Source organism: Centropristis striata, chromosome 4 (assembly GCF_030273125.1).
Source record: "Centropristis striata isolate RG_2023a ecotype Rhode Island chromosome 4, C.striata_1.0, whole genome shotgun sequence".
Taxonomy (NCBI): domain Eukaryota; kingdom Metazoa; phylum Chordata; class Actinopteri; order Perciformes; family Serranidae; genus Centropristis; species Centropristis striata.
In genome coordinates this window covers 5,677,578-5,692,333 of record NC_081520.1, presented here as the reverse complement: position 1 = coordinate 5,692,333, position 14,756 = coordinate 5,677,578, and the positions used below count along the sequence as shown (strand labels likewise).

Here is a 14,756-nt window from a genome sequence, read left to right as displayed (position 1 = left end):
GATTTTGAGTCTACAAACTCTATGCGAACAAAAAGCTAAGTACACTGTAAAAAAATAATCTGTTAAATTTACAGTGAATTACTGGCAGCTGTGGTTGCCAGAGTTTCACCGTAAAAAATACAGTGAGGGGGTTTTCTACTGTAAATTTAAATATCAGCAAAAACTAATTTAGACTGAATATTCTCGTTATTTTTAAGGTAATTGTGTCATTCATTCACACATCATGGCAAATCTCCATTAACTTTACATGAAAATGTTATATTTTTACAGCAAAACTGTTGTTTCCTACAGTTCATGACAGTAAAAGTAAATATTGTGCTATTCCTTGATTTACGGTAATTAAAAGTGCCTACTACGGTGATACACAATTTTTAATTTTACTCCCCATTCCTGATGTAATTTGACAGTGTTTTACTGTACATTTCTACAAACATTTTTTTACAGTGTAGACTACGTTGTCGGGAATCAGAGAAATTACAATTTTCAGTAACACTTTAGATTAGGGAACACATATTCCACATTCATTAATTGCTTATTAGCATGCAAATAAGTAACATATTGGCTCTTAATTAGTCATTATTACATTATACAAAGTGGGTCACTTTCGCCAATGTTAGTTTACCAGTGCCCACTGTGTAGAGTAATGATTGACATTACAATCTACCAATCCTCATCCAATCATCCAAAAGGAGCCACCAGTCACATCAAAGGTCTGGAGAAGGTGGCTATTTGCCGTTTCCATGGTTTCCTTCACCGCTATGTAGAGACTTATAAAGTCCATACAAAGTAAAGCATATTAAGATCATAACTCATATACAACAACTTCCTTACGTACTACTAATAAGCAATAACTCTGAGGTTATTGAGTGGAAAACTCTTAGTTAATGGCTTTACTGGTTGTATAATAAGGCCATGCAGAATAAGGATTAATAGCTACTTAATAATGACTAATTAAGAGCCAATATGTTACTTATTTGTTACTTATTTATTTTATTTCAACTAATTAATGTTGAATATGTGTTCCCTAATCTAAAGTGTTATCCAATTTTCTCTATTTTAAGTGGACATAGATAAGAAACTATATATATATATATATATTATATATACATAGGAAAGCTGCACATCCTCTGAATATATATATATATATATATATATATATATATATATATAATATATATATATATTGACAGTAAAAAGTTTCCTCAGCAACACAGTGCACAACAGTGCTCGTCATGCAATCGCTGAAAATACAGAAATCTCAAAAAAAAAAATTGAAACTAAATCACAGCATGGATTTTTATATATTGTTCCAAAGGTCTTGACATATTGATGTAATATTCTGGAGGGTTTTTATATATTTTATTTTATATATTTATTATGGGACACAGTTGAGCATTGAAATGGACTTCAAATGCCAAACATTAATGTTCTGAACCCTGAAACACCTTTATAGGTTCAATAAATTGATTAATTTATTTATTAAATCATTTTTTTTCGTTTTTATGATCAGAACAACTTGACAAACAGCTGCATCTCAAATTAATCATCAGGTTAACAGCTTTAAGGATGATGTCCACTTCTATATGGCATTTATTCTTCACCTGCTATCTCCCCCTAAACATCCACTTGCCTCAACCCCCAATTTTCAATAAACAGGGGCAGAATGATAACAAGTTAACACCATCAAGTTCATCCATCAGGATGTGAGAGAATGTAAGCTGTTGCACTGCAAAAAAAGAAAAGTTGGGTGAACTCAAAATTTCAAGGCAACAAACTTATAAATATAAAATTTTAAGTTGGACAATTAAACTAAATATTTTAATTTTTGTTTTTGAGTTTGCTCAACTCTGAATTTCTCTGGCACAATTGTAACGCCACTATGAATGTCAGCTAATGTTGTGACCACAATTTTGAGTTAGCATTGATACGCTAATGGCTACTCTTGTAGCTGTAACAAGCAGCGCCGCTAGCATCAGTTAGTCGCTAGCATCAGTTAGCTGCTAGCTTTCGCTAATGACTAAATTTCACAACAAAGAAATAAGAGTCAGCAGAACTATTGTCCCTTGTTGTGAACCCCAACTTAAAGATATAAGTAACAACAACTCACCAACTTGTTTTTGAGCAGACAACTGGCTTCCTTTGTTGTGCTAACTTACATTATTGCCCCAAATGTCAGTAATTTATATTTCCAAGTTTTACCAACTTAAATCACTGTTTTAGGCCAAAAAATACAAGTTGGCTTTTTTGCAGTGTGGGGCAGAGCTGATTAAGGGGAAGGAGAGGCGGAGTGTGTCACCATAGAGAAATAAATGAAAATAAAATATAGTGCCTATGCTGGATGTTACTTCTCTGGGAATGAATCTCCCCTTTTATCTAGGTGGAATAAACACAGCTCGTCTGCTCTCTCTCACGCTGTGCATGGTTTTTTTAGTTACTTGTCTAAGAACTAACCTGGTTTCCATCATGTGCTAATGTGTACTCGGCATGTGGATTCTTGTCATATTTGTGTTCTTGCTTACATTATTGTGTGTGTGTGTTTCAAGGCTATTCTAATTGAAGTTCCAAGGCTGCAGCATATCATCGTAGTGGACGACACACCAACCTCATGGCCCGGCTATCCACGTGGCATCAGCGTGCACAACATGGAAGCTGTTCAGAAGCTTGGGGTGAAGCCTGAGAACGGTAAGCTTCAAGAGAAGAAATATTTAAGCACTTCTGATCTCAAAGACTCAAATTAAATATTATAAATAGGACCGGGACTTTAACGCGTTAATTAAGATTAATTAATTGCACAAAAATTAACGCGTTAAAAAAATTTACGCATTTTAATCGCACTTATTTTTGCACCGCGGAACGTTTCTCACTGGATGAGTTTCAGGCGGACCGATTATACTGGAGCACCAACTAGCGTTCATGAGTTCAGACAACAACAAACCACAGTGAACATGAAGGAAGAAGCTGATGAGACCTTTGGTTGGCCCCGTGGATGATGGGACATTTAGTTACTAAAAACCAACGGATGGAAGCGTCGATAAGAGCATGGTTGTGTTGCTATGCAACAAGGAATTCACATATCACCGCAGCACATCCAGCCTCAAGTATCACCTCAATGCTAAACATATAGCAGCTAGCGGCTAGTGTGGTAGCTAGTGTGGATTGTGTTTTACTTCAAAAACCAAAGTATTATAGTTTACAGAAGGTCTACCTACCTATAGGCTACCTGAACTTCTGAAATGTACTATATTTCTAAATCTGCTATTGCTACACTTAATGGCAAAAATTGCAGTGGTCTGTTGGACTTGAACTAAAATAAACAATATTTTTGTTGCTTAAGATTTGCTTGTCCTATATGTGGCCCTGTGGTAGTGTCCATGAAACATTGTGGCCCCCTCCAGCATTTAAGTTGCCCATCCCTGCTTTAAATTGATGTTAAATGTTTAAATTGATGAAATTCATGTTTTTATGCTAAATCTTGACATGAAAAGTAACTATAGCTGGCAGCTAAATGTAAAAAAGTGCAATATTTGCCTCAAAATTTAGTGAAGTAGAAGTATAAAGTTAAATAAAATGAAAATACTCAAGTAAAGTACCTTAAAAATTGTACTTGGAGAAATGTACTTAGTTACATTCCACTACTGCATTCCTTAAACTGCCTTCCTTAAACTTAAACTTCCTTAAAGCTTGACCCATGTGTGTCGTAACGTGCATTTCTGTTGTTTTAGCAGCTTAGAAGGTCAGTAACAGATAGTCCCGCTCTTAAAGGGATGGCCATGGTGGGTTTTTCTTGGGGGCGGATTGGTATCAGTCCCATTAGGTCATGTGAATAAGGAAGTGCTCACATCTGTGTCAGATTAAGGTCGATACAACGCTTATTCAATTAACGGATTTGATGGAGGAGGAAAGGTCTCCGCCTTTTATTGTGGCCCCCTTGAACTCACTGACCCAAAACAAGAGAAGCTGGTAGTGTCATGTGCAGATAAAGAGGGAAGGAAGTAGGTTTTAAGTAGGGAGGATGGAGCACTGGGATATAGGGGAGGGTCATGTTTACACACAGCACTGTTAACTTCACATGACATCAACTCTCAGAGCGCACACTCCTACACGCCTGGGGTCCGAGGAAGAGGAAAGAGGAAGAAGAAAGGCGATCCCCTTGTGACTCTCGTGTCCTATATGCCTCCCGTTATCATCCTTTCTGTTTATTTTTCAGAGTCTGCTGCACTCGGATGTATTAGTTCTGTCTTTCTTCCACACAATGCAAACCATTCCCTCTTTAAATTAATTTAAAGTATGCTTATTTATTCAGAGTTGAATCCCCGTGAGGCATCATCACTCTGCACCCTGTCATCCAGACATGTGACTCTTTTCAACCATCTGCTCGTTGTGCATTCCTTCAGTTCATCAAACATTTGGCAAACAGTTCTCTGTCTTGATTTGAGGTCTTGATTGTAAATCTCGCCCACTCACAGGCAATGATGCAAACAGTCCATCAACTGTGTAACTTCATGCTTAATGAATCCTGGGAAAAAAAGGGAAGACATTTTCAGGCTCTCCCTAAAGGCCACATTCAGACCATAGACTGTTTTTTGTTCTTTTTTAAAGCAGCCACCGTGACCTTTTGGTTTGTGGACTGCCGTTTTGAGATTGGTATTTAGGCCGTCACCATGTTACTATCTTGGACCCAGAAGTGAACATATTTGGAGCTAAGATGTCAGGTAGCACCAGCTTTCTTGGTCAGCAAGGAGCCAAATAAACAGCCAACGCCTTAAAATGTTTTTTAGTGTTACACTGATTACAAAAAAGTTAGTCTAAAACATAAATAAAACTGAATCATTTGTGAATCCTTTGTGACATAAATTAAATTGCATTAAAGTTGCATGTTTTTATTTACATTTTACATAGCATCCCATGTTTTCTGGTGGCCAAAATGTCAGTGTACTAAAAAAAAAATACCATGCTTTCTTGTCTTTTTTATACGGAGCCCCTTAAGGGACATTGAAAGAAAAAAAAATTAAAGTTAAAAAAAAAGAAAAATTATACTAAAGATATCACAAAAGTATCATTTTTTTTTTACATACTATAGGCCCATTACTGGCTACGCGTCCGGACTTCAGCTCTTGGTGAATGCTCTCCATCATTGTCTTTACAGTCTCTATGGGCCAAAGTGACCCGGAAGTACATCAATTTAAATGAAAATTTTGTGAGATCTCGCAAAAGTATAATACATTTTTTCTGTCCCTTAAGGGGCTCCGCAGTTTTACTATAAATGGGATTTTAATTTACAAAAGAAGACTGGATTGAAGAAGACTTGAATTCATCAAGACCATAAACACATTAGGAAAATGTTTACTGAGGAAATAAATCATGTGAGAAGTCATTTTCAAAAGACTTCCAGTCTGACTTCTTTTTGCAGCCAGTGGAGTCGCCCCCTGCTGGCGATTGGAAACATCACATATTGTAGATCATATACACTGTGGATTAGGAAAGTAAAGGAACCAGGGTTTGAACGTTCTTGCTCTATTTATTTCATTTGTTTTATAACTACTTCTGTCGTAATCTCATATGTACGAACGGACTGTCCGAAAGTGTGTACTGTTATTGCTATTTGTACGTTTCTGATTGCAGGAATTTTTAAGGAATTTTTAAGATGAGGTTGGATGATGAACTAGTTAGTTTCAAGAATAACCTGGGCCTTTAGAGTTTGCACCACCTCCTGCACCCCTAAACCCATTTTGCACATACAGACATGCTCTGCTGACAGCCAGGGCTGGATTAACAGGAGATATGTAGTGTCTGCCAAATATGCATACAGTTAAAGTCCTTATTTCCAATCCTGAAGATAGAAAATGAAGAAGAATTAAAGAGGAAAGACTGAGGAATACAAGGGATAAAGAAAGTGGCATAAAGAGAAGAGGAACGTATACAAGGCAGGGGGAAAAAAAGAAGACTTGCAGGAGAGTGAGATGGGTGAAAGATGAAAGTTGGTGTTTTTGGCTCACACAGTCAGACACAAACTCCTCAGTGTGCCAAGACGGGCCTGATTGTTTAATATCACAGCTGACTATTTTCCATCCATGTGTTTGAACCTTTACACAGCCTCTATTGAATTACACACACTTTTAAATATTTCCTTGGCCTTTGACACCCACTGCATTCTCATTTATTAATGATGTTTATCCTGCACACACAGAACAGACAGAGATGCTTATTATTTATTTTCCTAGAATGTGTGTGTGTGTTTTGTGTGTGGTCAGTAAATATATAAATGCAATAAACTGCAAAAAAAGTGTGTCTAAAAACAAGATAAAACACTGAATCTGAGGGAAATGATTTTGCTGCATGGACATATAATTTCACTTGACAAGATTTCTTAAATTAAAATTGTTAAAACTAGAAATAAGCATGTTGAACACTTAAAATAAGAAATTAACTCTTAAAACAAGATAAATTATGTAACACTTCTAAATCTATAAAAAAAAAATTTTGTCTTGCTAAGAAACAAATAATTTGCAGTGCACTCTGCTCGGGCCAGTTCATCACTGCTTGCAGCTTTAATCTATCTTGTTTTAAGAGTTATTATTTTAAGTGTACAACATGCTTATTTCTAGATTTAACAATCTTAATTTAAGGAATCTTGTCAAGTGAAATTATCTGTCCATGCAGCAAGATTATTTCCCTCAGATTTAGTGTTTTATCTTGTTTTTAGACACCTTTTTTGCAGTGTGTACACAAATCACAGTGTAATGCACTTGTGTTGTATTCAGCTCATGTGTGTGTTTGTGCATGTTTGTGTGTTTTCATTTTCACATTGCAGCAGCACGTGAGCGTAAGCCGCCGCTGCCTTCAGACATCGCAGTCATCATGTACACCAGTGGATCAACAGGCATACCGAAAGGAGTCATGATCTCACACAGCAACATCATCGCGGGCATCGCAGGCATGGCTGCGCGGATACCCAACCTGTGGTAGGAAAACTAACTCCTATCTAAACATCCATATGTTACTCTTGGAAATGTGATATATGCATGAGAGACATCTAGTGTAGTAAGACTGTATTTTAACCCATAAGAACCCATGGTGACACCAGTGTAACGTTCCAACATGGTCTCACAGAAATCCGTGAAATAGCTACGGATTTCGCTTAACTCAAATGGAATAGCCACGGAATCGCTCAAATTTCCGTGAAACTGACACGGATTTCGCTACAATGCAAGTTAATGAAGTTTGAATGCAAGTTTCTGGCGAGATCTTCACCACAAAGTGATTATGTACATTCACTGAGTGAATATTTAGAAAATAAAACATATATTTCTCGCTAGAAATGTGATCAAAATCCATTTTTATGCAGAAACAAAATCAAAATATAAATTTTTTCACTAAAAATAAGAGAACTGTCCGCCATGTTTTTTGTTCTGACTGCCGGAACCTTGAAAGTCACGTGACTTGGAACAAACCAATAGGAAAAAATATCAATGGGATGGCCACGGGATATGACTGTCTTTAACTTGCATTGTAGCGAAATCCGTGTCAGTTTCACGGAAATTTGAGCGATTCCATGGCTATTCCACGGATTTTGAGTTAAGCAAAATCCGTGGCTGTTTCACGGATTTCTGTGAGACCAGGTTCAACAAACACTTTAAATCTTCTAGAATCTCCCATATTCAGCTTCATGCTTCACCTTAAGTCATTAAATCCCTAAGCGACACATACTCAACACCCTGGTGTGGTGGTCATGTGACTTTGACAAGAAGTGACTTTTCCAAAATATGGCTGTGACTGGAAACAGAAATGTGAAAATGTAGCTAATTATAAAAAGTTTATTTTTTGTTATGAGGCTAAGTTTAAACCCATTTAACAATTCAAATCCATTTATAGGGTGTCCTGTATTGCATTTAACTTGTTCTGACCATATTTCCTGAACAAATTAAAGTCACAATTTTGATATACGTTATGGAGATGCAAAAAATAAGCAAATGGTTATTTGTTTTTATTCATTATTGATTTATTATTATTTTTGTTATAAACAAATCTGAAAAATAATTTGTTGTCAAACAGCTATTAATGGCACAATTTTGATAAATGTTGTGGAAATGCAAAGAAAAAGCCAAATTTGTGTTTCTGTAAACAGAAAATGTGACTACGTTTTTAAAATTTTAAAATAAGAAATATCAGAAACGTAAATACCATAAACGCCCAATGTAACGTTTATGTCACATCACAGATCTTTGACTTTTAGGGATAGTGTCTTTTTTTAAAACATCATAAATGTGTTCTATGTGGTCCACTTGTTCTATTGTATATCCTCCATAATTTTCCTTTAAGGATAACTGGCTCTGGGTTCTTATGGGTTAAGGCGTGGTGACACTGTTGACATTGGCTAGAAACTGACTCCTCCTCCTATAGGCTTACGCTAACCCCTATTTCCGATCATTTCTGAACCTTTTTGAGGGCCAAATGGGGTACACATATCTTTCCGTGCCAATGTCAAGGATACCTAGTAGTCAGGCGGCTTAGCCAAATAAAGAGGACACGCCAGACAAAAGCACCAAATTTTTTCCACATGCTCTCCATCACCATAAATTTCAATTTTTGGCAGGAGCCACTTCATCATGATTGTGGATCGGAAATGGCAGCCATATAAAGTCTATGAGAAACGCTATATCTTCCAAGCCACTTCGAACGTCAATCTTGGTGTCAAAATCTACATTTTCTGGGTCAAGAAATCATTTAAAGCTATTGAGAATATCACTAGATGATTATTTGATCAGATATGTTCATTTTCACCCAGACTGGTAGGTCTTCAAGTGCTGCAGCAGGAATCCTGAGCTGAAAATGTTTGGAGTCTATGTTCATGGGAGAGTGCGGATTAGCTGCAATGTACACTGCTCAAAAAAATCAAGGGAACGCTTTCATCTCATGTCAGATCTTGATCAACAAATTATTTACAGTGAGTCATCTAGTGATATTCTCAATAGCTTTAAATTATTTTTTGACCCAGACAATTTAGATTTTGACACTCAGATTGACCTTCTAAGTGGCTTGGAAGATATATTGGTTCTCATAGACTTTATATGGCTGCCATCTCCTATCCGCAATCTTGATGAAGTGGCTCCTACCAAAAATTGAAACCTATGGTGATAGAGAGCATGTGGAAAAAATTTGGTGCTTTTTTCCGGCGTGTCCCCATTCTTCTTAAATCTGGTCCTAAGCCGCCTGACTATAAGAGGCAGTAACAAGCTGTTGTACCCCCAAGGGTACAAATTCAGCACATTATTTCTGAGAGTTAACATGCAGCATATTTCCAACAATGTTTGTCAAACTTGTTGTCTAGTTTCTTCAATAGATAGTTCCTGATTTTAAACATAATTTGTCAAATTTGGACTGTTTTTATAGTTCCTGTGTGGTTGCTCATGTTAACAACTGAAAAAAATGAAATGTTTTATTTCCTCAAGGTACCAAATCAGAAACTGCATTGCCACAAAAAAAAATCAGTATTCACTGTCTTACCAAGAGTTTGATAAAAAAAATATTGATACCACTCTCGCTAAATATGAAGTAGTCTGACTCACCAGGTGTAGTTTGGGGGAATAAACCTGAATTGTAGGGACATTTTTGGTACCCTTGGAGAGAGACAGGCTGTGAAGACAAGTTCCTTTCTTCATGCTAGGCTTAGCAAACCAAAAACCGAATATTTAGCATAGCATGGTATGTCCTCGAATGCCGAATATTTAGCCGAGTATTTAGCCGAGTATTTAGCATAGCATGGTATGTTCTTGAATGCCGAATATTTAGCCAAATATTTGGCCGAGTATTTAGCCGAGTATTTAGCATAGCATAGCATGTTCTCATCTAATTTGTGGCAAAAAAAAAGCTCCACCAAGTCAGGCCATTTGACTGCTGGATGTTTTTTGTTGAAGGTGTTCTGCCTCGGAGGATGTGATCTTTCCAGGTTCTACTTTTACAAACTTTCACATTGCTATTGTTGTGAGCTTTTTATTTCTCTCACTATTTGCTGAAAGTGACCAGGGTACTATAGACACCGAAATCCCTGAGAATCATCTCAGCGCATCTGAAGAAGAGACAGTTTAAAATGCATCATAACAGCACTGTGAGGACTTTAACTTCCTCTTCTCTGCTGTTTCAAATTTATCAAACTGTCACTGGTGCTATAAGGTCGAGTGATAGCACTGTGTTTCGGGAAAAATGCCAAATGCTCTTTAGGGCTAATAACTTAGTTGGGGGGGTTTCGTGTCGACTTAGCACGTGCACAAGTATAAGTAAGCCAGCTAGAACCATCATACGACACAAGTGTTTACATTAAAAGAAAAAATTGGCCCTTCTCTCTGGGGAACGAGACGGGGGTGGAAGGAAATGCTGAAGGAAGGGAGTTCAGTAGGAGCGGGGAGTTAGGGTGAGAAAGATGGAGATTAGAGGAGGTACGGATGTTACGGATCTAAGCTTCTTAGAAATGATGGATTTCCTTTGTGTATTAACCCTTTGATACACAACATGGGTCTAAAGTGACCCAGTGACAGAGGTTTTATGTTCTATATCTTTGCAATTATTTTCGTCATTCAGTATTCCAGGTTTTCCTCAATTAGTTTGTTTTTGATCATCATACATCCTAATTTTACATTTTCCTTTATTCATATTTTATTAAAATCCCTTTTTGTGTCACTACTGTTCTAATGCACAACATGGGTCAAAAATGGCACATATCCATTTTCTAGCTAAGTACGTCGCTAAGCTAACTACTTAGTTAACTAACTGCTAAGTAGTTAGCTAAGTAGCTTGTTAAGCTAACTACTAAGCTAACTTCTTGGCTAAGTAGTTAGCTTAGCAGGCTACTTAGCCAAGTAGTTAGCCATGTAATAATACAGAACCTTTTTTTTCTTCATAAAGTATGAGAGGAAAAATGTAAATAATGATCTGTTGTTATCAAAAACAAGATATGTAAAGAATACTTGAAATATTCAATCATAAAATAAGTTGATATCAAAAGATAGAGCACAGAAACACACAGTAAACATTAAATAACATGGGGAATGAATGAGGGTCATTTTGGACCATGTTGTGCATCAAAGGGTTAAGGAATATGACTGTAAACTTTCCTGTGCACGCTCTGAATTGCAGACATATATACAGTATGTTCAGATAAATATGAGTCCAGTAGTTACTTTTAAAGTCCAAGCAAAGTAGAAGATGGCCTTTATTTTGTACAGAAAAGATTTCTGAAGCACAGCATTTATCTTGTAAAGATTACTGTCATTAAAATGATTGTATGGCAGATTGTACAGCCGAAATCACATTTACTCAGCTTGATGAATGTAATTGGAGCTAATGCCTGAATGAGATGGCACAGATTACTTGTTCACAGTGAGGAGGACACCTACATTGGCTACCTGCCTCTCGCTCATGTCCTGGAGCTCAGTGCAGAGCTCGTATGTGTGTCTCACGGCTGCAGGATCGGCTATTCCTCACCTCAGACTCTAGCTGACCAGGTAAGTAAACTGCTCTGTTTTTGACACAACATGATCTCACAGAAATCCGTGAAATAGCCACGGATTTCACTTAACTCAAAATCCGTGGAATAACCACGGAATCACTCAAATTTCCGTGAAACTGACACGGATTTCGCTACAATGCAAGTTAATGACAGTCATATCCCGTGGCTATTCCAACATACAAAGTGATTATGTACATTCACTGAGTGAATATTTAGAAAATAAAACATATATTTCTCGCTAAAAATGTGATCAAAATCCATTTTTATGCAGAAACTAAGTCAAAATATTGATTTTTCACTAAAAATTAGAGAACTGTCCGCCATGTTTTTTGTTCTGACCGCTGGGACCTTGAAAGTCACGTGACTTGGAACAAACCAATAGCCACGGGATATGACTGTCATTAACTTGCATTGTAGCGAAATCTGTGTCAGTTTCACGGAAATTTGAGTGATTCCGTGGCTATTCCACAGATTTTGAGTTAAGCGAAATCCGTGGCTATTTCACGGATTTCTGTGAGACCAGGTTGTTTTGACAAATCTTGATTCTTATGAGATCCTCCAGATCGGGTGTGTGTAACCATTCCTGTGCTTCTTTTTCTGTCCAAAGTCAACCAAGATCAAGAAAGGAAGCAAAGGAGACACCAGCGTCCTGCAGCCTACTCTGATGGCAGCTGTCCCGGTACGTTAAGACAGTAGTTCTCAACCTTTTTGAGTCGCGACCCCCAATTTAACATGCATGTTGTCTGCGACTCCCGCTCACTGAACAGAATCTCACAGTTCAGATCAGACAAACTCAGTTGATACCACGAATTTTGGACAAATAATGAAGCAGACAACTTTTGCTTTTAATCTAAGTCATTTGCTATAAGTTTAAAGGTCCATTCTGACCTCCTGAGTGTGTAACAGTCAGCTTCAAGCCAGAGACTCCTTGGAAAGTAACAACTTGATACTTTGGGATTTGTCAGAAAAGACACAAAATTACCCCAAAAAAGAATCAAATTGACCAAAAATTACATAAAATTAAGCAAGAAAGGACACAAAATGACCAAAAAAAGGAAACAAATTGACCACAAAATGATCAAAAAAAGACACAAAATGACCAGAAAAGACACAAAATGACCAAAAAAAGACACAAAATGACCAAAAAAGACACAAAATTACTTTAAAAAAAAGACACAAAATTACCAAAAAAAAGACATTGAATGACCAAAAAGACTAAAACACTTTAACACAGTGGAGACAGAGCTGACTTACAAAATGATTTGGCGACCCCCAGAAATCATCTTGTGACCCCAATTGGGGTCGGGACCCCAAGGTTGAGAATAGCTCCATTAAGACACAACACTCAGCACAACACCATGTATTGTACAGTATAATGGTTGAGAAGCTTTACCCTTCACAGTATCTCTCATTGAGTCACTCTCCCTTAACCCATTGAGGCCTAAAACGCCTGTAAAACCTCTGGGCGATTTTAAAATAAGCCCCTAAAAAAAAAAAAAAAAAGTTTTTCTGGAAATTCAACAGAAGTGTCAACGCTTCTACTAAATAATAGATTTTTCAGCCTCTGTAGCAGATAGAAATGAAATTCAAAAAGTATTTGAGAGCTTATACAAATACTACAAAACGACGTATCCGCTTTCCAGGCTTCAATGGGTTAAGTCTGTTGCTGTTTGGCCTCAATTGGCTGAAAGTCAGATTCCACTCTGTCTTTGTTCGTAGTCCAGCTGTGGAGTAGCAGTGACAGAGTCCAGCAGGCCTCCATCTGTGTCTGGACACACTGTGACGTAAATACTTTCTGCTCTTCATCACTAAACATTGTGAGACGTCCAGGGGCTACAGTGGCATATTTAAGGTTGGCTAGTCCTGCTTGTGTTTGAAGTATATTTGAGTGATTAATCCATTTCAGCAGTTATGACGTCAGGAAGGGCTTTACTTCAAACCTAGCATGGCCATATTTATTTTGTCAATGAAAGAGCAGAGCAGGTGTTCCACCCTTCTTAAGGGCTTTGTTAGTTTTAGAAGGAGTTTGCAGTTTGGGGAAACACTGCAGTTGGGCATGCAGTGTGAGCTGGAATCTGGAGTCAGGCTGGCAACAAGAATTTCCTACACAAAAGGTGTGTCTAAAAACACTAAATCTGAGGGAAATGATCTTGCTGCATGGACAGATAATTTCACTTGACAAGATTTCTTAAATTATAAAAATTGATTGTTAAATCTAGAAATAAAAGATAAATTATGTAACACTTCTAAATCTAAAGTTTTTTTTTATCTTGCTAAGAAACAAATCATTTGCAGTACACTCTGCTCGGGCCAGTTCATCGCTGCTTGCAGCTTTAATTGATCTTGTTTTAAGAGTTAATTTCCAACCTGGTCTCACGGGAATCCGTGAAATAGCCAAGGATTTCGCTTAACTCAAAATCTGTGGAATAGCCACGGAATCACTCAAATTTCCGTGAAACTGACACGGATTTCGCTATGCAAGTTAATGACAGTCATATCCCGTGGCTATTGGTTTGTTCCAAGTCACGTGACTTTCAAGGTCCCAGCGGTCAGAACAAAAAACATGGCGGACAGTTCTCTCATTTTTAGTGAAAAATCAATATTTTGACTTAGTTTCTGCATAAAAATGGATTTTGATCACATTTCTAGCGAGAAATATATGTTTTATTTTCTAAATATTCACTCAGTGAATGTACATAATCACTTTGTATGTTGGAATAGCCACGGGATATGACTGTCATTAACTTGCATTGTAGCAAAATCTGTGTCAGTTTCACGGAAATTTGAGCGATTCCGTGGCTATTCCACGGATTTTGAGTTAAGCGAAATCCGTGGCTATTTCACGGATTTCTGTGAGATCATGTTGAATATGACGGATATGGTCTACGCAGATATAACTACTGACATGCAGAAATGTGAAATGAGTAAACCCCTGACAATAGCAGATTATAATTCCATTGCTCTTGTTGGCCAGACTGAACGCCGGCTTGTTGGAGACAATCCGTCCTGCTGCTGTATTCTGTCCCTCTCTCTCTCTCACACCATGAGCTCAGCCCCACCCCCCCCCCCCACCCCCCCATCTCCCAGTGGTCGTAGTGTAAAGGCCAGAGGGCCCCGGTGTCTGGAACCATTCACAGCTGTAAACAGAACGTGAGAAAGCCCCATGTGGTTATCCCCACGACACACACACTCATACACACTAACACACGTACTCACACACACATACAAATTGTTTGCTGTGATATGACAGCGA

General features: G+C 37.6%; 1 protein-coding gene across 1 annotated transcript in view; it reads left to right on the top strand.

Annotated features, from left to right (window-relative positions):
• Positions 1-14,756, top strand: part of acsl3a (acyl-CoA synthetase long chain family member 3a) — a 66,201-nt gene that overhangs the window by 32,238 nt on the left and 19,207 nt on the right. The window contains exons 5-8 of the mRNA XM_059330703.1: positions 2,544-2,682; positions 6,812-6,962; positions 11,375-11,498; positions 12,111-12,182. Of these exons, the coding sequence (XP_059186686.1) occupies positions 2,544-2,682; positions 6,812-6,962; positions 11,375-11,498; positions 12,111-12,182 (486 nt within the window). The remainder of the gene's footprint in view (positions 1-2,543; positions 2,683-6,811; positions 6,963-11,374; positions 11,499-12,110; positions 12,183-14,756) is intronic.